This window comes from Vombatus ursinus, unplaced genomic scaffold (assembly GCF_900497805.2).
Source record: "Vombatus ursinus unplaced genomic scaffold, bare-nosed wombat genome assembly UNPS02014812.1, whole genome shotgun sequence".
NCBI lineage: Eukaryota > Metazoa > Chordata > Mammalia > Diprotodontia > Vombatidae > Vombatus > Vombatus ursinus.
Genome location: NW_020954590.1, coordinates 88987018 through 89013732, shown reverse-complemented (window position 1 = coordinate 89013732; position 26715 = coordinate 88987018). Strand labels below are relative to the sequence as shown.

The following is a 26715-nucleotide window of genomic DNA, read 5'->3' as shown; positions in this document are numbered from 1 at the left end:
CCTTTGCATTCTGGAATTTCATGTTCAAAACCCTCTGCTCTTTTAATGTGGAAGCTGCTAAATCTTGTGTGAGCCTGACTCTAGCTATGTTAATTGAATTATTTCTTTCTGACTGTTTACACTATTTTCCACTTGGTAGGTCTGGAATTTGGCTGGATCATTGTTTCAACGCTTTCCTTTCGTGGGTTCTGCTGCTCTAGAATTTGTATTGAGGCATTATTTAAAGTTGTTTGGAGGGGAATTTTGGAGACTCAGGGGAGTTCCTGCCTTTTTTTCTGCCATCTTGGCTCTGCCCCGACCTATTCAGCTTTTTAAGGTGTTATTTTTCAGTATTTTTTTGTGTCTCTTTTACCAAGCTATTGACTCTTTTTTCATAATTTTCTTGCATCACTCCCATTTCTCCCCAACCCCCATTTTCCCTCTATCTGTCTTATATTTTTTAAAATCCTTTTAGAACTCTTCTAGGATTCTCTTTAAACCTGTGACCAATTCACAGGGTCAGCTAGGTGGCACAGCAGGTAAAGAAGACTCGTCTTCCTGAGTTCAAATCTGGCCTCAGACACTGACTAGCTCTGTGACCCTAGCAAGTCACTTAACCTTGTTTGCCTCAGTTTCCTCATCTATAAAATAAGCTGGAGAAGGAAATGGCAAACCATTACAGTGTCTTTGCCAAGAAAACCCAATTCACATTTTTCTTTTGAGGCTTTGCATGTAGCTATTTTGACTTTGTTGTCTTCTTCTGAATTTGTGCCTTGGTCTTCCCTTTCACTATAATAACTTGTGATGATCAGGTTCTTTTTTTTGTTGTTTGCTTGTTTTCTCAGTCTATTTCTTGATTTTTAACTTTATGTTAAAGTTGAGCTCTGCTTCTAGGGTGGAAGGGGCATTTACCCAAGCTTCAAGCCTTTCTTGCTGCTGAGGTCTGTAGGTTTTCAGTGCTTCCAAGGTGGAATGATCTAGAGAGAGGAATAGTCACTGCTTTCCTGGCCTGTGCGCTGGTCTTTACCCAGGAAAGGATCTTGTTTCCCTGTAGCCACCAGTGCTAACGCTCTTCCTGGCCCTGGGTCTGTGCCTACTCCCCTACTCTCCTGCAGCTGCAATTGCTAATCCTCCTTTCTGTCTTGGAATTGAGACCAAGGTCCCTACTCCCCTGTGAGTAACCATAAGCACTCCTCTTTTCTCTGGAACCAAGACCACAGCCCCTTCTTCCCTGTCACTGCAAATGCTGTTACTCCTTTTGGCCTTGGGACTATGCCAGCAAAGGATTTCCTTCAGTCTCCTTCCAACCAGATGTTAAACCCCACCCCCACCCACATTGTCTGTGGACTGAGAGTTCTTTCAAGGCCCACTGCCGGTACCTTGGCATGGCCTGTACTGCATGTTCTGTGCTGCCACTCCAGGCTCAATCATCACCCCAGTGAGACAGACCTTTCTTAACAACCTCCTAAGTTAGCCTGGGTTGCAAAATTGTTTCACCTGACCTTTCATTGGTTCTGCCATTCCAGAATTCAATTTGAAGCATTATTTTAGATTTGTTTGGAAAGGAATTTGGGAGAGGTCATCTGAGTGCTTCTCTACTCCACCACCTTGGTTCTCCTTAATTAGCTCTCAACGAACAAGATATTTTAATTTGATATATCTTTAACATCTTTACAATAAGGAAAAACTTTTCTGGAAGTGCTTCTTACAGATCCAGTCTTAAAGTCTTCTTCCAGTTTTCTATAAATGTGAAGAGCTATCTCAGTCTCAGTAGTGCAAGAATTGTCAAGTTCCTCCCTAGTAGAGCAAAAAGAGTTTTTAAATTTGTGATTCTGTATGTGTATATGTGGGGGATGGGAGAGGTAGGTGGTGGTTGGCCGAAAGAATTCTAGGGCCTATACTAATTACCCATCATTTTATTTTCTAACTATAATATGAACCAATGTGAAATCATCACAGTAAAATCAATTGTGTTTTATTTAAATCAATATGGTAATGTGTAAATTGAGGCTATGATAGTTTTAATTCAAAATACTTTCCTACTTTAAAGAAAAATACCTTATGAGGAAATATAAATGTCTCTATTTCTGGACCTCATTTTACTCACATTTAAAATGATGAAGTTGAACTAAATATAAGTTCTCTTCCTATTTTAACATTCTCTGATTTAAGTATTATTTCTTCTGTCATTTGAAAATATTAATTATCATGGATTTGACCACATTAAAACATTTTATTTTTGTATAATATGTATGATTATGTTACTGTTTCCAGTATTATTCATATTATAGGTTATTTTCAATTTCAAGTACTCTATAATATAAATGAAATGATGTTTCAATGTCATATTAATTTTCCTATTTCCATATTTCAAAATGAAATGAAGTGATAAAAGTAATGCAGGAAAACTGTTAATAATTCTTAGAGAATTGACAATGATTTTTATATTAAAATGAATGATCTATGCCAGTTGACCATTTGCAATTCCTAGAAAGTTTACAAATGAAGTGAGGAAACACACTATTAGAGGCCTATTGAACTTGAGAAAACATCTTAAAACTCTATATTATTCAAAAGTGACAGATACATGTATTACTGGAGGCAGCTTATTTGCATCTGGAGTCAGGAAGACCTGAGTTAAAATCTGGCCTCAAATGCTTACTAGCTTTGTGACCCTGAGCAAGTCACTTAACCTCTGTTTGCTTCAGTTTCCTCAACTGTAAAATGGGAATATTAATAGCACTTACCTCTCAGGATTGTGTGTTTTTTTTTTTTTAGGCAAATGGGGTTAAGTGACTTGCCCAAGGTCACCACAGCTCGTAAGTGTCAAGTGTTTGGTGTGAGGTCACATTTGAACTCAGGTCCTCCTGACTTCAGGGCCAGTGCTCTATCTACTGCGCCACCTAGCTGCCCCCTCCTCTCAGGATTGTTGTGAGGATCAAATGAGATAATATTTGTAAAAAGTGCTTAGCATAGTGCCTGACTAGAGTAGGCACTATATAAATATGTATTGCCTTCCCTTCTCTAATTAAAAGTACTAGCCTTCCAATGACTTGCCTTAGTCTGGAGAATAGGCATTTTTTATCCAGTTACTTTTTCCTATATGGATTGTTAGTCTGGTCTCTTTGGGGTTGTCATGGAATTGTTGTTGAGGAAGCCCTGGAATGTTGAAATTAGCACAATATCTGCAAAAAGGAGCTTGTGGAAGACCTCCACAATTGGGAATGCCTCTTTCATTTGAACCCTGCAGTAGACATCCTTTAGGATAGTGGCAAATTCCTTTCCCTTACTTTATGCATAATTAACATTAATAACAAGAAGCTGTTGGACAGTTATATTTGTGGTTGCATTCATCAAGAAACCTTATATGGTCTTATATGCACAGGAGAAATCTTTTTAAAGGAGAACATTTAAATCTGCACTTTGTTCACCGTCAAATGCTTTTGTAATCAACAAATAATAACAGGATTTTATATTCTCTGCACTTTTCAGTTAAATTGTATTTAGCTGAAGAACTCAAAAATGGAGATGACTTTAGAATATATTTCAATGAATCTGTTATTTCTTCCATGTGGGTTCTCCTTTCTTTGATATAGATTTCAATTTCTCTAGGCCTTTTCAGTCCTGTACTGTTTTTTACTGTCCTTTTGTAAAGCCTTCTAGATGGATCTACCATTGTTAGAGATCTTTTAACATTTTAGTATGTGACATAAAATACCTACTAAAATCAAGACTTTAAAATATGAAAATTAAATACCTACAAACATTTTAGTGCTGATGCTGATAGCTTTGATCCATGTATAGAATCTGTCCTGATTCTGCGACTTGCTAGGTAATAGCCATGAATCATTTTTTCTGCCTCCAAACTGATCTCTACATGCAGATTCTTTGCAAAAGCAATTAGCTAAAATTTAAAAATAGTTAAAAAGATTGAAGTCTTATAAATTGTATAAAATCCAGAGTAGTCATTTCTAACAAATATTCATTTACACAATTTAAATTAATTCCTAGAGGTGGTATGAAATCACTGAGCATTTTGTTTGCTGTTTAATTTCAATAAAATGAAGAATGGCAGTGTGATATAGTACAAAGAAAGAGAATATGATTTGGAATCTGATAAATCATTTCCTTATCATTCCTACTTCTTACTGGTGTGGTACAATGGAAAGAGCCTTGGATTGGGAATCAGAGAACCTAAGTTCAAATTCCAGATCTGCAACTTTATAGCTATGTGACCTTGGTCAAGTTACTTAACTTCTCTGGGTCTCAGTTACCTCATCTGAAAAATGAGGGGGTTAGACTAAATGATCTCTAAGGTCCCTTCCAATTCTATGATCTTATGACCAAGCCTTAAACCCAATTCACTCCTAGGTCCCTGCCCAAGCACCACTTCATGGTTATTTTTTTGGGCCTTCCTCACTCAGAGTAAGTGTAAATAGTAACTATTTCTCTTTTGGCTGGTAACCCGAAGGGTCTTCCTTTCCCAGTTTGGTTTTTTTTTATTATTATTATTGAAGGGGTCATCCCTTGACTCACTTCTGAAAGAGGCCTATTCACTGAATGGGTGTTACCCTCACTCAAAGTGAGAACCTGAAAAGACCTTAGCTTAAAAAGGCCAAGGCCTCCCATTGCATCCTGGGCCTTCTGTAGTCATCCTGATGAATATCTGGCCACTGGACCCAGATGGTTCTGGAGGAGAAAGTGAGGCTGGTGATCTTGCACAGCCCTCCCTCACTCAAATCAAAGTTAATTGCAAGTCATGTCATTATCTCCTTGGTGTCATGGTCCTCTTCGAGAACGAAGGACAAATACAAAAATCTTACCACAACCTCTGGCCTTCCTAACTTCACACCTGAATTACCATAACTGCCTCCTAGCTAATATCTCTTTCAAATTATCTTGCATGCTGCTGCCAGCCTGATTTTCCCAAAACATCACTTTTATTATGTCATAGTCCTGAGAAATAGCCCATATAGGGAAAACCCACCTAACACTGTAAGTATTCATTCCATTCCAAGTTCTAGGCTAGGTGCTGTGAATACAAAAATGAAACAATCCCTGATATAAAGTGCAAATTTGTTTGCCTGGCTTTAGCAATCTTTCACAGATTTGTCCTGCCTACCTACTGACTTGTCAATGTGCGACAATGTCAGTTTAGTCAGGTAGGTAGGCTCACAATTCACTTGACATGCTCATTTCTGCATCCATGCCTTTGTTCATATGGTATTATTCCCTGTAACAACATTTTGCCAAAAGTCATATTTCACTTAACCTAAACAAGGTCCATCTATACCCTGGCCAGATTTCTTATCTCAATATGGAAATATTTTCTATCGAAATAACTTAATAGTGAAATCTCCAACCCTTTCAGAAACTACAAATATCATTACTGTATTCACATCAATTCCCCTCTCAAAACTAAAGTAACTTCTCTAAGCATACCAAGCTTATTTTCATCATAGTAGAGTATGGAGCAGGGTTTTTAGAAAACTGGGTTTAATAATTACTTGTTTCACTAATCATATAAAATTTCTGCAATGCTAATAATTTTTTAAAAATAATTTTCATGTCTTTGTTTATAAATATGTAGATTATTTGTCAAGCTTTGTAGACCTGTAAAAGGCTAGACATTCCCTAGAATCAGAATGGAAAACAATCCTATAGAGATTGTGTTTTCTGACATTTTATTCTATTTTTATTTTTTTTAAACACCATCAAAGTTATGCTGATTAGGTGCTTTATAGTTTTAAAAATGAATAGACTTACAAAGACCCACCCCCTGAAAATGTTAATATTTATCTGATATAGATAATATTATTACATTACATTAATTGTAGAGAATACATTAATATTCTCATACTAAAAACAAGAGATTGGGAAATAGGTTCTATACCAATCACTTAAAATTAATGAAATACATACTAGAATTAAGAAGGGCAGGGAGAGCCTAAATGAAGAGAAATAAATCTTTAAAGAAAGCCCAGTTTTAAAGTCTGAGGGTCATTAGTGGGGGTCTTCTATGCAGTCCATTCATTCAGTTACCTTTTCATAATCTTGTTCTGTAAACTTTTTAGAAGCTTCATAAAGCACCTTTTCAGGATCAATGGCTTTTTTTAAACTGTGTTGAACAGAAGGAAGAATTGGGTGGCAAGGAGATGATTCATTACAATAAATCAACAGTCCAAATGCATCCATAAGATTAGCTGGAATCAAACTGAAATCCTGTCAAATAATAAGCAAAAAGGAGAGTTCAAGATTTTCTCAATTTGCAAACTATGATTAGAAACATACCGTGTCACTACTTGATACTACTAAAACCTAAATTATATTCTCAGGTTTTAGATTGTCCTTGTGATTTCATAATTGTAAGGAATTCCCTTTATAGAAATTCTTCCCACGAATGTGGCATAGTGGTTGTTTTGTTAGACGTGGAGTCAGGAACACCTGAGTTAAAATCCTGCCCCAGGCACTGTGTAACCCCCGGCAAGTCATAGTTTGCTCTCAACTTCAGTTTTCTCATCTGTAAAATGGAGCTAACAATGGCACTATCTTACAAGGTTGTTGTGAAGATCAAATAATACACAGAATGCAAACAACTTTGCAAATATCAAAGCCTTATATAAATGAGAGCCATTAATGACTTGCCCATGGTTATACAGCTACTATGTGTCAGAGGCAGGGCTTGAACCCAGCACTTCTTGCTCCAAGGCCATCCTTCTATCTACTATTCCATGCTTCCTATGTATCCTCAGTATAGTAGCCTTAATGTATTTAATTGGTCTAGCTTTTCTATTAAGAAGCTTATGTAAAAAGGAATTTTTGAGAGTATTGACTATTAAGTCTTAAAGTTGCCTTACATATAAATATTAGAATTTCAATAAGCATAAGGTCAAGCCCTATGAATAAGTTAAATTGGCAGCAATAATTGTAGTGTGACTTGGGAGACCCCCAAAGACTGTCCTTCCCCAAAATAGCATCTCCCTTCAACATGTCCTCCACCATCCGCACTCCATTAGCCTGCTTAAAAATCTCACCATTAGAAACACACATTTGGGATAAAGCAACCCAACTTTTCTTTCTTTGTTATGAAGTACCTTTTTCTCATAAAAAATGTTCATGTACACTCTCAGATAATTGTAGTTGTACTGTCAGTATTTGTCTATTGAGAAAATGCAAAAAGCTGCTCGGAATTCAGCAACACTTTAAAAATGAATTTATATTTTAGCACTGACACATTTGAAAAACATACATACATATATTATGAGATGATTTACTCAGTCCACAGAAAGTGTCTTTATTTTACTGAGTCATAGCATGTTTTGCTAGAGCAAAATAAAGATCAAAATGTCAATGCTTGGTGAATACCCAGGTTCGCAGATTCCAGACCACAGGTTGGGAAACACTAAGTTAAAGCACTATCTTCAGAAATTGTATTAATTATGTTACCAAGGAGGAATAATATAGTAACAGGGTAAAACTATTATTATCTTATCAAAGAATTGGGCACAGAGAATATAGAATGAGCAAATTTTGATTGGGTGTAGGGGTAGGGAAGTAGGTAGTGAGCAAGGACTGAGTCCTAGGGTATTGCCAAGAATGGCTGGTCAAGATCCTGAAGGGGCCATAAGTAGCAGAGAACAACATGAAGTCATTAAGTATTTGGGATGGGGTTCCTAAAATGGAGGAGGAGAGCACAGAAAAACTTTGTTTTCTTCACAATTTTGCTTAAGGCTAACCTTAAAGGTAACTAATTTCCAGCAATTATTCATGTTCATTTCTTTTGCTAGTGCAAAAATTTTTATTTTCTATTAGATTCTTTCCACTCTTTATTAATGTTGAGTATTATCTTGCAAGAATCAATGTTTCACGGTGGACAGAGAATTGGTCTCAAAATCAGTAATTCCTGGATATAAATCCTGCTTCTGAAACACACATGCTGACTTGTGTGACCCTGGACTAATTACTTAATGTCTCGTCCCTTGGCAATTCTTGAAGACTATAATTCACAGGGAAGTTTTTGACCTGCATTGATAAAGGCAGTTTCTTCCTAGGGAGTCACCTATGCTAGTGAAATCATAGGTCTAATCTCTATACCTCATCTCTTACCCTTCATTACAGTTCCTCTCACTATCCGTTCAAAATAGCTGGATACGGTTGAAATTGTTTTTAACCCCAATTTTAATATTATTATTCATCTGTAATTCTTTGAAGATGTAGAATAATTTTATATTGAAATGATTAAATATATATTATAATCTGTAACTAAATTCACTGCAAAGCATTATAAGAAAAAAGGTTAACTCACCACTTGACCAATTAAAGGGCTGTTTCTATGTACATGTCTCTTTGAGGATGAGTCCACATCAATAAAAGACCAAAAACTGGACTGAACTGAAAAGGTAACTTGCTGATCAACACCATCTCCGTACTTCTTTCCAGGAATATACACTGTAATGCTTCTGCTTTCTAAAACTGAGTCCAGACATATTAATAATTTGTGTTTTAATAAAAATACTTTAATCTTCTAAAGCTCTGATCCCATGCCTCACTGCGGGTTCTTGGACTGTGTTTCTATAATCCAAATACCAGTATTACCAAATTTGCAAAAGTTACCAGAGGGTTGACCACCAAGTGATAAACAGTATTTTTAACCACAACAACTCATGAAGCTGCCCTTTTAAGGCATAGCCAGGGACTAAGATCTGCATCAGTAGAAGGAATACACACATTAATGAAATCACACTGGGGTTTGCTTGATTATACATATTTGTTACAATGGTTTTGTTTTTTTCTGTTTTTTTTTTTCCCCCAGCTAGGAGGTTGGGGAGCAGGGTAGTGTTGCCCTCCCATAAGGAAAAAAACAACTTTAAATTATTATTTATACTTTTTGTTTTCAACATTACCTTCATTTCTGAAAATAATTTCTTTCCTTTTCCCTCCCCCATGAACCATCCCTTGTACCAAAAAATTAAAAAAGAGAAGAAAAAAAGTAGCTTAGTAAAACTAACATTTCAGACTGAGTCTGACAGTGTCAGCTATGTTGCACATTCACAGTTCCTAACCTGTGTAAAGAATGGAAGGTAGTACCTTTTCTCATCTTTTGTTTGAGGACAAATTTAATACCTATCATTTTAGACCAATAATCTCCCAAATCATTGAACAAATATAATCTCTCAAATATTCAAATGGATCTGTGACCTTATCAACATAAAAGTCCCTTCTATTATGAGGATATCGACCCACACACACTTGCTTATCCTGTGTGACTGTTGTCCACATTCCCCATAAGTTTGCCACGGAGGGTCCAATCAATGTGCTGCAGGTCTTTCTCACTTCCGACATTTTGAAAGTACTGGTGTTCATCTGTCATCCTTATCCTTGCCACATGACAAGTCCATTTTCTCTTCCTATCTACTGTTCCTTGGTGATATCTTTAACTTCTATCCTTTAAGGTTCCTTAGTGGTTATTACAGACTGCTCATACCCGACACATGCCTTTTCATTGCCCACTGTGTGACTTTCATTTTTAATTCTTTAGAAACCATTGTTATAGAAAAGGGCTCCTTTCTGGGGGGTTAGTTGTGTGTGGGAATATTGGAGTTAGTGATAGTGATAAAAAAGAAAAGGAGCATCAATGAAACATTAACAAACATACACAGTAAAGGGTAAGAAGTTCAGAAGGGAACATAGACAAGCACGGTTGTATGAGAACTACTATTATAAAATTCATATATACTTTAAAAAAAAGTTGTTAGTAATAGAGATTGACATTGTCATATACAATCCTTTTTCTATTCTTTACATAAGAAAATGTTTATTAATGACATCAGGTTCAAGATAATAAAAAAGATTAAAAAAGAAAGTGAAGGAAAAAAGAAAAAGTCTATAAGGTAGAGCTTTGCTCTAATGAATCAAATACTCTTTCATAATCAACAAACAATAAGCACAGCAATATCTTATATTCTCTATATCTTTCAGGCAATAGTGAAATGATAAAGACATGGTTCATTGTTGAATATTGCTTCCAAAAGCCTGCTTGTTCTCTGCTAAGGTCATACCCTTTAAGAAGGAGTCTGCACTCAGTGTTCTACTGCCTTTCCTCTCATTCTCTTTTTAACTCTCTATAGGGTGGCTTCTGATAGCATCATTCAACTGAAACTGCTCTCTTCAAAATTACCAGTGTTCTCTTAATTACTGAATCTACTAGCCTTTTCTCATTCCTCTTCCATCTTGATAGCTCCGCAGTCATTACCCCTATCAATCACCATCTTCTTGATTCCCTTGTCTCTTTATGTTTTTATGACATTTTCTCTCATAGTTCACATGTTTGAATTTCTTTCTCTAACTAAACTCATTAATCACAAGTGTCCCCCAAGTCTCTGACTGAACTCATTATCTTTCTCCACAACCCCGCCCTCTTACAAACTTCCCCATTACTGTTGAGGGTGTCACCATCCTTCCAGTCACCTAGGCTAACAATATAGTCAACCTTTGATTCCTTAATCTTCTTTACCCCTCCTACATACATTCAGTTGAAAGTCCTGTTGATTTAACTTTCATAGCATCTTTCACAAACACTCCCTTCTCTCTGGATACTGCTACAGCTCCAGTGCAGGTAGCCCGCTGTCTAGTCTCCCTGTCTCAAGCTTCTTCCTATTCCAGTCCAACATTCATTCTGCTGTCAAATTGATCTTCCTAAAGCAAAGGTTTGATCGTGTCACTTCTTCCCCCTCCATTCAATAAGCACCATTGGCCCCCCATTACCCTATTTTCTTCCCTCTGAGATTTTCTTCCATGCTTTTGATATCGACCTCTCCTTCAAATACCTTGTATATCAATCCTTCAGCATGCTCACATTTGTGTTGCTGTCAAATATAGATCTCCTTTATATATACTCAGTCTAATCTGTCTACCTTTCCAATAATTGTTCTCTTTAGTGACATTTCTATCTCCCCTATAAGCACATCTAGGACTGTGGTATTGATTCCATTATTCTTGATGGAGAAAACAGTTTGTCATAAAAATTTTTACACATCTCTTCCATTTTTATTCCAATTGTTGCCTTCCTTCTGTCTTTGTCTCTGAATACCCTTGGAATTAATTTGCTTATTTGAATGCTTTGCCAAGCTTTTAAAAATCTGTCAATTGTCTGGGAAATGTTTCCTCTCCTATTATCATGAGAATCTATGTAAAGTTGTACCTATCTGTGCATAGAGGAGGGCGAAGGAGAATAATCCTACTACTTAAGTTATCCTTACTATTTGCATGCTATTATTTTCCTTGGGAGTAAATTGAACAGGCCTCAAACTTTCCCAATTAAAGTGTGTCTGTGCAGGCAAAGTGTGAGGAGGAAATTAGACCTTTCCGCTAAGATCTAAAATGGTTCTTTTTAAAAGTTATAATAACAGGAACTAAAAAGTTTGTTTTTTTAGAAGTTGAAATAACTTTCATAGCTGACCCTACTACCGATGGTCCTTGAGATAACCTTCTATTTCTTGTTTTATAAATATCCAGGAAATCATGGAGATAACTTAATGTATTCTGTTTTGTAGCATTACATGAAAAACTATTTAACCTAAAATAATCACATAGAGTAGTATCAGCAGGGCAGTTAGGTGGTACAATGGATAAAGCACTGGGCCTGGAAGTCAGAAAGACCCAGGTTCAAATGTGACCTCAGACACTTATTAGCTGTGTGACCCTGGGTAAGTCGCTTAACCCTATTTGCCTCAGTTTCCTCATCTGTGAAACGAGCTGGAGAAGGAAATGGCAAACCACTACAGCATCTTTGCCAAGAAAACTCTAAATGGGGTCACAAAGAGTCAAACACGATTGAAAAATGACTAAATAACCACAAATATTTATAATGTGGTGGTAGCAATATCCTAAGATCTTGCCCTAAGTAGACTAAATTAGTTCCTTAAAGATTTAGAAACCATTCTTGAGACTTAATTCTTTGGGGGTGGGGAGAGAATAAAACCTCAGGTCATTGACATAACTTCCTGGTGTCTTTAATACAAAAAAATGGCATGAGTTTTCATGTAGATCCTCCCTCAGGCTTCTGACTGGCAAAACTGCAGTATAAACACTGAACGACTACTGAATCAATGCTGTAATCTTGCTGCATATCCTTTCCCTGACCTAAATATTCTTACTCTAAGAAAGGATAAGAAAATCTCTTTTTGATAACTATCAGATGTTTTCTTAGTTCTGCTTACTTTGCTTCAAACCAGCTTATATAAATCTTCCTATTCTTCTCCGAATCCTTCAAATTCATCTTTTCCTATGGTGCAGTAATATTCCATTGCATTCATGTACTACAATGTTAAGCCGTTCCTCAACTGATGAACATCTATTTTATTTTCAGGTTTTCACTACCACAAAAAATGCTACTTGGAATATCTGACTGTATATGGGACCTTTCTTTTTGTCTTCTACCTCTTTGGGGCATATATAAGAGGCCCCACTAAAGAATAAACCAATAACATAAGACAACCCCTTCTAAAACAAAGAGCACAATACTAATATGCTGTTGGTGGACCTGAAAACAATTTTATAACCTCTGAGACAGCAATCCCATTACTGGGTATGTCCTCAAAAGAGGTCAAAGATGGAAGAAAGGTCTTATCTGTATCAACATGTTCATTATCTGTGGTAGCAAACAACTAGAAATGAAGTGGGTGCCCATTGATGGGTATATGTTAAACAAAATGTGGTATAAGAATGTATTTAAACATATGAATTCAGAGAAACACAGAAAGACATTTATAAACTAATGAAGAGGGAAATAAACAGAACCAGAAGAGCAATATTCACAATAATTACAGTAATATGAACAAAAACAATCCTAAAAGGCAGCTAATCTCAGATGAATTGCAATGCCTAGTCTTGGTTTCAGAGATCACACTTCCTTTCACTTACTTGGTAGAGAGCCAAGGAACTATGAGCATGGGATGTTACCAATGCTATTATTTTGTCAGTTCTACTTAACTCTGTTTCCTCTGTTACTAGGAAAGGCTTCAATAGGGTAGGGAAGGGGGCAGCTAGGTGGTGCAGTGGATAGAACACTGGCCTTGGAGTCAGGAGGACCTGAGTTCAAATCCGACCTCAGACACATACTGAAGCATACTTCCTAGCTGTGTGACTCTGGGCAAGTCACTTAACCCCAACTACCTCACTAAAAAAACAACAAAAAAAAAGGGTAGGGAAAGGTGGAGAGAATATCGCAGGAAATGATCAGTGAAGAGAGAAAAAAAATCAAAAGGTATCAGCAAAACTTTAAAGTAAAAAAAAAAAAAGCACATAGAATCATGAATTTTACAGTTGGAAAGGACATCATAGATCAACCTCTCTTGGTTTACCAATTAAAAAACTGATTATGAAGAAGTTGTGACTTACTCAAAAATCATACAACTTGTTAATGGTGGAATTTGGATTAGAACCAGGTAATTAGTAGTTTTTTTTTTTAATAAAATTGAGCTTTCAAAGTGGAAGCTTACTCAGGATAATGATCCTTTTTCATCCTAACAGGAAAGAAGTGGGAGCAATTCTGGCTCTAAACTGTTTGAATTTAAAAGAGATCTTCTGAAATTTAAAGGGCCAGCTAACCTACAGAATACTTTTCCATTTCACACACAGCACTAACCTTAAGAGATCAATTTTGATCTATAAAATAGTTTTCATCTTCCATACACTATCCTAATCTGACTTCTCTGTTAACACTTTTGAGTACTAACGGTTTGCACAATATATTAGGAGATTAACTGTTTGGGGTCCTGCTTGCATAAGAACACGATTTCATAACTTTGATTCATAAAATTTAGAAATTGTTTCAGTTCTTTAAATCCCACATCACTACTGGACACTGAATTTGAATGTGTAAGTTGACCAAGAAATAACTTCTTTAAAAAAATATTGACCTACCAGATTGAAGCAATTCAAGTTTATCTTTTTTATGTGATGACAAGTCTCCTATGTAGCATATGCCATCTTTGGCTAGCAAGGCACTGCAAGCTTGAATGCTAGCAACTCCAGTTCCATATTTATCTCTGGATAGAGTGGGAAAAATTTCACTAGATGTTGGATGACGTATACCTCGAGGCACAAGACATACACAGAAGTTCAAAAGCCTAGGGGAAAAAAGTTTTATTTGTATTATTTTTGGCAGTTATATTCATTGAGTGATAAGTCTTTTAGAAGATATTGTTCTTGTACTTTTGTCATATCCCACATGAATACAAAAGTTTGCATGTCAAAAAAAATTTGGATTATGGTTGACTTGACTGACTCAGAGGGATAAAAAGAGGTAATTTCTCCTTTACCTGATGTCACAGCACTAGGGAGAAAGAATGTCTGTGAAAGCAGTTCTAGATGTGAAGACAATAGGCCCAAGTATGAATCTCAGCTCTGTCACTTACATTCTGAATGACCTTGAGCAAATCCCTTCACTTTTCTGTGCCTTGGTTTCTTCTAAGGGAGGGAGTTGCAATAGAAAACCTCTTATATCTCTTCCTGCTGTAATCTATGATTATCCTTTCTTATACTTATATTTTAATTTGTTTTTATAATCATGACAGATAAAAAGAAAGATTCATTGCTGTGGCAATAAAGACCAAACAACTTTCTCTGTCACTAATATAATCATCTGTATATTAGCTTATCTCCCCTATTAGACTGGATGCAGATCAATTAAAATCAGACTCCTTTTTCCTAGTGGAAAGAAGACATGCAGGTAGAAACAGCTTGAGTGATTGATGAATATCTGATTCCAAAGGAATTCTACCACTCCCTAATTTAACCTTATCTGATCTCCTTGAGAATGGCAAATTTGTGAAAAGCTCTACCATCCTTTGTCTACCTTAGTATAAAACTGCACATGCTTTAGAATCTGTAGGCCATTCCATGGTCATGCTATTATTGTCTAGATAGATGAGACATTCTGGAAGCAATTAAATGTACAGCCTCATTTCCTGAGGCTAAACAAAGATAAGGACTCAGCTGGTGGTAGTGAGGTGTACATCACAGTCTCCTTGTATGCACCTATGATTTGTATATTATTCAATAAGTCTAGTTAGATCACTTTTGTGTAAAGCCCTGTCCGTTTTGCTTAAAATTCCAAACCTGACTAGAACAAAGGTCCCTGAAGACAGGGGCCATCTTATTTATCTTCATATTTCTTGCATTCATTTACAAAACCTATCACAGTGAATTCATTACACATTTTGTTGTTCAATTATTTTTCAGTCATATCTGACTCTTTGTGACTCCATTTGGGGTTTTCTTGGCAAAGATACTGGAGAAGTTTGCCATTTCCTTCTCCAGCTTATTTCACAGATGAGGAAACTGAGGCAAATTGGGTTGTGACTCACCCAGGGTCACACAGTGAGTAAGTGTCTGAGACCAGATTTGAACTCAGGAAGATGACTCTCCCTGACTTCAGGCCTTGCACTTTATCCACTGTGCCACCTAGCATTACACATAATAGGTGTTTAATGTATTGAATGAATGAAATTTCTAATAATAACAGCTGACATTTATAGGGCACTTTAAAGTTTTCAAAGCACTTTAGATATTATCTCATTTCCTCCCTGCCAGATATGTGCTATTATTATTACTATTCTTATTTTTACAGATAAAGGGAAACTAAGAGAAGGTAAAGTGAGTTGCCCATTACTTAGTTCCTAAAGAATTATATGAACTTGAGTTTTCCTGACTCCAAATCCATCACTCTATCCATTATATTACCTAGATATTTTGTAATAAGTTAATTTATCCATTAGACAGAATCACTTAAACCATTCCTGCCAGCTGAGACAACCCTATTTTAGAGACCTCCTAGGCAGGAGATTCTACATTTTCTTTGGAATTCCAATATTTATCAAACATCATTGTCATATTCTTTACATCTAACCAAAGCTTTCTCTGTGTTCTGCCCCTGCTGCTGGCTCCTAACTCCTCTTTCTCAGAAGTCTTCTCCTGTTTATTTAAATGTCTTCCCTGTCCCCACTGTTTGTATTAAATTAGCCTGTGGGTTATCCAGGCCCTAGCTGCCCCCTCCTCAAAATTTTTTTTCTTGTTTTATCTGCAATGAAAATGGAGAACAGTTAAGGTATCCACTAGCCTTCCTTTCTCCCTGCTAAATACTTCAATTTTCCTTCCTTTTCTTCATAGATATTATTTTCCATCCCTTATCTCTGTCTTCCCTCTGAACTTCTCCAAATTCCCTTAAATTATGAAATTCATCTATTACTTCCATTCTAATTTCCAGTTCACTATTTGTTTCTTAGGTGATGACAATTAAAAAACAAACCACTTAATAGGAGGGAAGACAAAAGGGTGAGGGGGAAAGAGAACTTAGAAAATATGTATTTCATTGGGAGTAGAAAAATAAGTTGAGAGAAGATGTATGCAAGAACGAAGTGATGAAATTCTTAAACATTTAAAGACCATTTCTTATATCTCAGCTTCATTTTAAAAAACCAAACAACTTTCTCTGTCACTAAAAAAGGATTTTAAATGTTTTAATATTCACATAATTTAAGGTTATTCTGTATCAATGCTTAGTGAAAAAATTTACTAATATTTTTAGTATCTCAGACTATAATTTTAAAAACACGTAACGCATTTACCTGTCTACAAGTAATGTATCACTTGTTACAATTAAAATGTCCAGGTAATCTTCAACTTCCTTGTGTCTATCATTTGTCTGTACTAGACTCATCAGCAAACAAAGTTTTAACATGTTGTAAGTCCCTGGAGGAATGATCTGTGATGCGAAAATGTTGGCTAGTATAGCTGTAAATTTCCAGCATGAACTTGAAGTCAAGGACAGGAGATACTTGAAGTTGTCACTAACACCGGAAGGAACTGAAAGTACATATTAATGTAACTATTAAACAGTGTTTTAAAATGATAAAAATGTATTATGAGCATTTCATTTAAAACTGGTAACCAAGTTTTAAATATCATGAAAGATACCCCATTTATTAATTTATTCGTACCAATGCTATACAAAATTACAAAATTAGCTGATGTGAAATTATAATAAATCCTTTGATAAAAAGAAAGATTCATTGCTGTGGCAATAAAGACTTGATTTTATTTCTTGTCGAAAAAAATGCAACTTAGGTGAGGACATGAAATTTTATAAGCTATAGGTATTGCATAATTTATCTGAAGTGTTAAAAGCACCTGCCACTCAAGTTCCATTCAAAAGCTAAACTATAATGTAAAGATGACTATGGATCCTTGAAGTCTGCACTAGGATAATCCAAGTTTTGGCAGGTCTTACCAAGCTGAAAGTGCTTTAAATACAGGCTTTGACAATGGATGGACATGGCTGTTGTTAGAGGACCAGTCTTATAAAGTTTGGGGAAGATCATTAGCAGTGAAGAATTGTCTTTACCCATAAGAGCTCTTAAAAAATAGAAAAAAAAATTATGCCTACTAAGGCATAAATAAAGGTGTTGGAATCTGTATCAGTGGAAGAAGGTGAAATCATGTATTCTTGAATTACTGAAAACAAATGAGAGAATAATCTAATTTTCTCAACTTGAAGAATATAGTTCTACATACAGCCTTACTTTAATGCTTGGAATATAGTGCTAACAACAGACTGACTCTGCTGTTTGAGAACCAACCCAGCTAAGTGTGAAAAGAGATTCATCACCATAAATTGGCCACGAGGTGATAAATACTTTGGGAGAGGCAATCCATTAAATCAAAGAAAATTTTAAAATGGCACTCAGTCCTGTGTGGCCCCTTTCAACTTCTACAGAGTCACAGTAATATAGTATCAGAAAAGGGAAGAGAGGACAGGAAGGATCACATATTTTACAGACAGTCTATAAATATTAATTTACCTTTTGGTACTCTGCAAGATCTTTATCAAATGACCAGTGACTTGACATACAATCTGAAAAACTGAACCACATCAATATCAATAGTCTTACAAAAGATGAAACCAGAAGGCAAAAGGAAGTAAATGGAATGTAGCTAAATGGAAAAATGGCCCATAGGTTCTCCTTGGAAAGGCAAAGGATCTGGAATTTCATTGTCCATCCAAAGTCTTTATGAAATTGCATTTTATGAGACACTTGGTCATGTTGTCTTATGGAACTCACAATGATCATGGGCAAAAAGGGCAACATGAAGATGTCTACAGATGATACAAAAATATTACTGCATGATATGTGTCAAATGTCTGAGGTCAAATTTGAACGCAGGTCCTCCTAACTCCAAGGCTGGAGCTCTATCCACTGCACCACCTAGCTGCCCCATTTATTATTTTCTTTAAGTCCACTTTTCCTATAATTGGGTGGGTTTAGAATTCCAAATGGAGTACCCTTCAGTGGCAGGGATCCATTGGGGGAAATTTCAGATGCTCTTTGGAATAAGGACCCAGAGAAAACTTTCCTGTACCTCTAAAGTGATTTCCTATCTAGGGATACTTAGAGAAATCTTGCTGTTCCCTACGTAGAAAGGGACACTTAGAAAAATTTGTCCAGTCTCCACTTCGATGGCCTTATGTGCTGAAGGAATCATTGAAGTGTTTTCACCTAGAACAGTTGGTTTCTCATCTGAGGGTAAGGGGTTGACTTCCAGTCAATCCCAGGTCTGTAATATCTGAGTGAAGGCTCCTATATGCTCTAGGACTGCTGCAGGAACTTAACCTTTCCTGAGGCCAGAAGCTTGATTTTATTTTTCATTGGAGCTACTCAATAATAAACCCACTCTGTTATTGAGCTTCAGCCATTTTCTTTAGCTGCTTTCTCCTGTTGGATCTTTGTCCTTAGTTTGATTCCTTTGCTGATGGTATCAGTGAAGGAGATTAATTTGGAGGTATGGACCTTGTAAGTTTAGGAAAATCAGGAAAATGAGTCATCAGGGCATCCTCTTATCAAGGAATCCAGGAGTGAGTTCATGTTGGTTTTGTAGTCAGTCTAGCATTAATGCCCCAAAGAACAAAGAATTACTTTTGGGATCCAGCTGAGAGAGGGTCTCATCTGGCAGTCACACTGCAACTTGGTGGGCCCAGAAATGGTACTAAGTCTGAGCTCACTTGCCCCAGAGACCGAGGTGGCAAAGGGGAGAACGTGCCCTAGAGGTGGTGGGGAAAATGGTTTTTTTTCTATTATATATTTGAAGTAAATATCCCTTTGCAAAAGCTAATTAATGTTGTGGTTAAAAGGAACTAAGTGATGCTCACTGGTGACTAACAGTGGGGGAAACGCAATGGAGACAGGGCTTGACCTAATAGCATTAGAGAATCTTTTAAGGTATCCCTAGAACCCTAAGATAGCCAGCTGGGATAGTGAGGCCAGAGCATACGTGCTACATTTATATAGAGAACAATCTCTGCTTCTGACATCATTAACCATATAAGTTTCCCTTCATGATGTCATTTAAAATTTGAGAGTGATAACTAGCTAGGGCACTCTTGGATGAACTGATAAACGGGTTTTCAAAAGTCATGATAGATCATACGGACAGCTCATTTTTGGCACATATTCAACACCCTAAGAAGTCTCAGCTACAGGAGGCTGTTACCTGTGGAAGTGGTTGCGCAGAAGAGGGAATCCATAATAGGCAATTTCTCATAATTAACCTAAGGATGACACACATGTACCCAGGGAAGCAACTGTTATCTCAGGTAAGTAGCCTGCCCAGTTCAGATATAATAATTATTCTGAGAATGATTTTGGAAGAAGCTAATATTATCTCAGTGGGAAAGCAGGTTAGGAAAGCTTAGTCAGGGGGCAGCTAGGTGGCGCAATAGAGCTCTGGCCTTGGAGTCAGGAGGACCTGAGTTCAAATCCAGCTTCAGACCCTTGACACTTACTAGCTGTGTGTCCCTGGGCAAGTCACTTAACCCTGACTGCCTCACCAAAAAGGGAAAAAAAAAAAAAAAGGAAAGTCCAGTCAGATTTCAAAGAGGAAAAAAGCAAACCTGTTAAACTTTTGACACGTGGATGATAAAGTTACAATAGTCTATGCTTCAAATGAAACTATTATTAACTCAATATGAAAGCAAAAAGGATTACAAAAAACTACACTTAATCTAAATGTTAATTCAAGAAAAGAATCTCCCAAAATGAAGTTTGCACTTGTGGTTTCAGTATGTAATAAGTGATAAATAAATCCAATCACACAAAGGAGCTGGTCCATTAGTTAGCAGACTTTCTACAGGCAGAAATTCATTTAGTAGTTTCTCAAATCATGAAGTCATAACAGTCAATAAAAGGACTTCTGTAAAAAAAAAAGCCACCTAGGTGACTGTCAACATCTACTTTGATGCCTGGTGACTTCAAGTGAAGTTAAGCATAGAGTAGAATGGAAAAACTATGTTGGAAAATATGGCTCAGGTTTAAGAAATGAAATAGGCCAAAGAATTGTAGCACAAGTACGTAACAAATAGTGTAGTGTGGCTTAGAAAATAGTTTGGGAAAGCCTATCTGTTCTCTTTTCATATTTAAAAAATATTTTTTATTACATTTTTATTTTTTGCAAGGCAGTTGGGGTCAAGCGACTTGCTCAGGGTCACACAGCTAGTGAGTATCATGTGTCTGAGGCCAGATTTGAACTCAGATCCTCCTGACTCCAAGGCCAGAGCTCTATCCACTTTGCCACCTAGCTGCCCCTTTCTTTTCATATTTTTATCAGAGATACTCTTGATGTACACTTAAATAATTTTTTAATCACAATTTTAAAAAAGTGAGAAAGTAGAATATGGATGGATTGCTTTATGTACTACACCTATAGTCAACAGAAACAAAAAAAAGAATAGACATAGTGGAACTGATGAAATATACATTTCAAAAATATTATTATGGTACTAAGAAATATATAAGACTACTATAGATGCTTTAAGTAGAAGAGACCTTTAAGATTAGCCCAACCTTCTAATTTAAAACATGAGGAAACTGTGTTGTGACCTGCCCAGGGTTGCACTGGTGGTAAATGGAAAAGCTGGTGTTCAAGTCTAAGAACATATGATACTCTGACTACAAATATAGCAGTCTTTCCACTTCACTATGTACCTTATTTAAGATGTTGATGATACGTTAAATGCATTGCTCTGATAGTGTATGTAGTAACTCCTTGGAGGTCTATTTCCGCAACTCCCACTTGTATTATTAGAAGGCCAAGTCCCCAGGGCATGGCTGCTTCGCCTACTCAAGATTCTAAAGGTAACTGTGAGGATTACTAGAGTTTCTAGTACTCTTGCTCATGAGCCCCACTAGTGTGTTCCACACTGATTATCAGACAAACTTAATAAGCTTTCAGAAAGGTTATTTACTAAGTAGCTATAGCAAGAAATGTTAAATATTCCCCTCAAACTGTGGGCATACCATCCCCTTGCACAGACAAGGTTGTTGAGGAGAGTGGGCTCAAATTTAGGGAGTACATGTGGCTTCAGTGCAAACTCGTTAACTTGATTTTTAGAAATCCTTTTAGTCCTTTGTGAAGTCCTCATAAAGTTCCTCTCAGGTGTATCTCTCTGCTGGGCTCTGAGGGTCAGTGCCTTATAGAATCCTAAATCTGCCTTTCTTTGCTGTATCTTTGTGCTCTTGATACATATGCTACCATCAACCATTGTTGTTCCATGGACATTGCTACCAGGATTGATGTGCATTCTAGATCTTCCCAGTTTTCACAGATCATGAGGTTGTCACGTGGTCAAGGTTGAAGGAGGAGGGAAACTAGTTCCCTTCCCAATTTTAACTCCCTTTCAGGTGTCTTTCATCCCTGGATTTGACTACCACTGTACTGATTAGCTCCAAACTAGCTTGCCATTTTTTGTACATAGCCCCACAAGGCATGGAAGGAATGAAACAATTTGTTAACCACCTACTTTATGCCAGGCACTAAGTTAAGTGCTTTATAAATATTATCTCATTTGATTCTCACAATGACTCTGTGAGGTAGCTGAGTATCATCCCCATTTTACAGTTGAGGAAACTGAGGCAGAGCTTGAGTGACTTGCCCAAGGTCACACAGCCATATGTGTCTAAGACCATATTTGAACTTATTTTCTTCCCAACTCTGGGGCAGCAAGATGGTTCAGTGAATAGAGCACTGGGCCTGAAGGTAGGAAAACCTGAGTTCAAATCCAGCCTCAGACACTCACTAGCTGTGTGACCCTGGGCAAGTCACTTAACCTTTGTTCACTTTAATTCACTGAAAAAGAAAATGGCAAACCTTTCTAGTAGCTTTGCCAAGAAAACACCATAGATAGCATGGTCCATGGAGTCACGATGAGTTGGACGTGACTGAACAACAGCTTTCTTACTCTACCCACTGCACTACCTAGCTGCAACATGGCTGATTCTTTTCAACCAATCCCAAGATATTCTCTGTGTGGCATTATCTGCTTTCATCAAATGACCCAAAGTCTCAGTGATCTTTTCAAGATAATTAAGGAATTATTCATACCCAGTTTACTTTTGATAAATTGATTCAACTGAGATATCTGGGCCTTCCATGATAATTGGAATAGGGGTAGACCCTCACCCTTACATATATATTTGATTAAGAAAATATTACCCTATACTTAAAAGATTTTTTATCAGAAAATATCAAATTACTTTACATATATAAGGCCAAATTCTACTCAATTTGAAAACTCCTCTTCTAGAATGAAAGTTAGTGTTAGGTACTTAGAGGGAAAAATTCTTCCAAATCATTTACTATTTAATAAACTACTGGTTTTTTTTTTCTGAACCAGTGATACATATAATTAGAATAAAAGGAGAAAACAGGCAACATGGTATAGTAGAAAAAACTGCATTTGGAGTCAGAGGAGATGGGTTCAAATCCTGGTTCTCTTATTACCCATAAGACTTTTGAGGAAAGTCACATATTCTCTCGGTCTCAGTTTTTTTAATTTTTAAAAATGAGGAAGTTGTATCAGATGATATCTAGGTTCTTCCAGCTCAAACTCCTATACTACTTATTAATATTTCTATAGGTCATTTGTTTCCAAATAGTGGGGAGGCAATGGCTATTTAAACTACATTTATGAAGATATAGAGAAGGCAGAGGATGAAGCTGAGAAAGCCACTGTGGTTCAAAGTAGTTGGAAATGATTGATGGGTTGGCCAGGAGAGGCTAGAGACAAAAGTCACTTATATCAACATCTACCGCAATTAAGCACTTTACACTGTAAACCATACCCTATTTCTGAGGTCAGCAAAGTATAAAAAGTAATGTAAGTTCTACAGCCTTTTCTTCTGATGTGCAGGATAAGGAAGAATGCTGACCTTGTACTGATTCTAGAAAGTGGTGAATGGGATAGCAAGTGAATATTTCTAGCAGGCTGCTAGCAAAGACTCTCACAAATGGTCAGAATGGCATTGACAGGATGTGTGTCATTAAATATTGTCCTTTATGTAGCAGAAACGTTTTTTAGTTCCTCTGTACTTGTCTGATGATTCACTTCATGGATGCAAGATAGACCAATATATATTAAGTACTAAGTGTTAACCTATTTTCTCACCCTATATAGATAATACACTTTTAACATCTGGAGACTGACTCAGGGCAGTTAAGAAATTTAGATCATGGACAAACTTAAATGGTACTTTTTAAATAAAAAATTGTTGCCATTTGATGCCCTCAGCTTTGGAATTATACAGAAAAACAATGTCTTGTAGATCTCACCCAATGCTATGAGTAGGCCCATTCTAAGCAATGAATAATATATCTTCAAGGACAGCTACAGGATTAGCCAGATTACGCCCCATTTAAACCTCTCAATCATCTAGAATGCTCAAAATTCCAAAGAATAGATTTGGGAAGAGAATCAACACATAACACCTTACTTCCCCATCAGTCACTGCCCTAGAATCTCTGCAAAATAACAGAACTGGTGAAGCATCACTAACATGAGTCAGAAAGGTCTTTTTTCTGCTTTATAAGGGGAAAGCTGGGAAGCCATTTTGCTATCCTACAAACTGAGTCTACATGTTCTTCACATGGACTGAGTCATCATCTGGCATAGGGAATGGGAAATTCATAGTTCATATAGGATAACTTCTTATACAGGGTAGTACTGAGAGAGCCAGCAGCCACATTCTTCTTCTTTTTTTTTTGTGAGGCAATCGGGGTTAAGTGACTTGCTCAGGATCAGCTAGTAAGTGTCAAGTGTGCGAGGCCGGATTTGAACTCAGGTCCTCCTGACCCCAAGGCCAGAGCTCTAACAGCAGCCACAATGGTTTCTGGTAACTCCAAGTATCTTTCAATAAACTTCACTAGGATATAATACATTTTACTTGCATAAGCTATCTTTCATTCCTTTGGTGTGCCGGCAGGTTTAACTTATAACCATCCATTTAGAAAACACTTGCTACTAAACAGTTGACAGTGAATAAGACAGATTAATCACCTTTCCAGTCTCTGAAATAAGCTTTAAACCTAGTACAACTTGTCATTTTTGGCACACAAGCCATAGGTTGTTGGGCCATGCCTTAGTTACTTAAATCATCTCTGAAAATTTCTACTGTATTTATGAAATAGCTTACTTTTTTTTTCTTTTTGGAACTGGTTCATAGGTTACATTTAAGAGAAAGAACATGGAAACCGGCCTTTGCAGTAACAATCATTTGATTGAATTCAACTCTTACCTTTCAAAGCAAAGATATAGTGTGTATGTGTATGTAGTCAATATTTATTGACTAAACAGAAGGTCTTAATGGGCATGGCTGGCCCCTTTTCTACAGGAGTTGCTTCCTTAGATGATGGCTATGTGGACTGGGTTGGTAGTAGATCTGGTGGTGTGGAAGGTGCTGCCACTCCCAGGGCTCCTGTGCCTATCTGATTATTGGTTGAAACCCCAAATGGTTAATGCCCCTCCCTCAGTTACTCTCTCTCTCTGTATGTAAATAAGAGGTGCCTTGGTAGTCCTCAGCAGGAAGTTACCAACCATCAATACTGTTGTCTCTTCTGATTATTGGATGACTTCTCTTTTGGTGGCTCCTAAAAATCCCTATCAATTGTTCATGATACAGAGTTACTTCTTCCATGGAGGGGCCACGTCTGCTGAGGGATGTAGTATGGTACAGTAGAAAGGATATTGCTACTGAGTCAGAGGATTTGGGTTCAAATCTCACCTCTGCTGCTTACTGCCTATGAATCCTTGGGTAAGTTACTTAACCTCTCTGGGACTCAGTTTCCTCATCTGTAAAATGAAGGGTTAGAATAGTTAACCTCTGAAATCTCTTCAAATTCTAAATCTATGATCCTGTGACTTAAAGAGACTTTTATCTATTACATAGCTTCAAATGTTCAGTGGTCATTCTTGTTACATTCATCAACCTTCCAACCTCTTCACACTAGATAGGATTCCTTTTTGTCTATTCATTTTATTTTTGTTTTTGTTTCATGTTCCCTATTCTTTTTAAATTAAAAAAAAAGTCTTTATTGATCTTTTGTTTTTTTAAATCACCATAATTTCCCCAACATCTTTCCCTCTCCCTCTCCGAGAGTCATCTCATATAATAAATATTTTTAAAGACAAAAATAGAAATTTAATCAATATAACCAATCAATATATTTAAAAAAAGTCAGAAAATATGTGCAATGTACATCACTTGTAGATCTCTTACCTTTGCAAAGAGTGGGGTGGGGAAGTCTTCATATTTCTTCTTTCAACCCTTGCTTGTTCTTTGTAATTTTGCAACTTTGAATTTTGATTTTTTTTTGCAGTTGTTCCTTCCAGTTATATTGTTGTAGTCACTTCGTATATCATTTTCTTGCCTCTGCTTATTTCACTTGGTATCAGTTTATATAAATCTTGATATACTTATATGTATTCATCACATTCATAATTTTTTACAGCATAGTAACATTCCATTACATTCATGTATCACAATTTGCTTGTCCATTCCCCAATTAATGGGCATCAACTTTGTATCCAGTTCTTTGCTACCCCAGAAAAGTACTGTTGTTAATATACTGGTACACACAGAGCCTTTTTGTCAATGACCTGTTTGGGATATATGCCTAGCAGTGGAATTTCTGGGTCAAAGGATATAGACATTTTAGGCACTTTGCATAATCCTAAATGCTTTCCAAAATGGTTGTGTTTATTAACAGCTCTACCAACAATGCAGTAGTGTGCCTATCTTCTGACATCCCTGCCAATATAGACTATTCCCATCTTTTGTCATCTTTGCCAATTTATAGGGTATGAAGTAAAATCTAAGAATTGTTTTGATTTGCATTCCTCTTAATATAAGTGATTCAAAGCATTTCTACATTCTTTCAAGTAGTGCTTCATTCTCACTAATAATCTGGAGGGTAGAGAAGTGCTTCTTTAGCTCTTTTAGCTTTTCCTCTAGGAGGAAAAAACAATTTGTTTTGTCACTTGTCATTGGCAAGAAGCATATAAAATACTCTTTTCAAGTCAGCAAAAATGCCTTTGCCCATACTTGCTAGAAACAAGACCCTCAGCTCTATGTCGTTCTCTTGGTAGTTCTCTGCCATGGACAAGGGCCTGTTTGCCTACTTCCTGCTTTGAGGACTTAGTAGTAACGCTTCATAATACAGGTGCTTGGCATAAAGTAAGTGCTTAATAAATGCTAGTTGATCCCTTTTTGTCTTGTGACATGCTATTTCATTCCGCTTCTTCTGATTGGAAACTAGATTCTTGCCAAGGTCTAATGTTTTAAAAAGAAGTTACTCTCAATTGTGGTCTGCCAGAGGTTTTAAGCAGACATCTAATTAATAACAAGACTT

The 26715-nt window shown here is 36.7% G+C and overlaps 1 protein-coding gene across 1 annotated transcript in view; it reads right to left on the bottom strand.

The window, feature by feature from the left end:
- Nucleotides 1-26715, bottom strand: part of LOC114053719 (minichromosome maintenance domain-containing protein 2-like) — a 36597-nt gene that overhangs the window by 5051 nt on the left and 4831 nt on the right. The window contains exons 8-12 of the mRNA XM_027876849.1: nt 16608-16845; nt 13903-14108; nt 8285-8451; nt 6022-6201; nt 3741-3883 (exon numbers count right to left, since the gene is read on the bottom strand). Coding sequence (XP_027732650.1) covers nt 3741-3883; nt 6022-6201; nt 8285-8451; nt 13903-14108; nt 16608-16845 — 934 coding nt within the window. The remainder of the gene's footprint in view (nt 1-3740; nt 3884-6021; nt 6202-8284; nt 8452-13902; nt 14109-16607; nt 16846-26715) is intronic.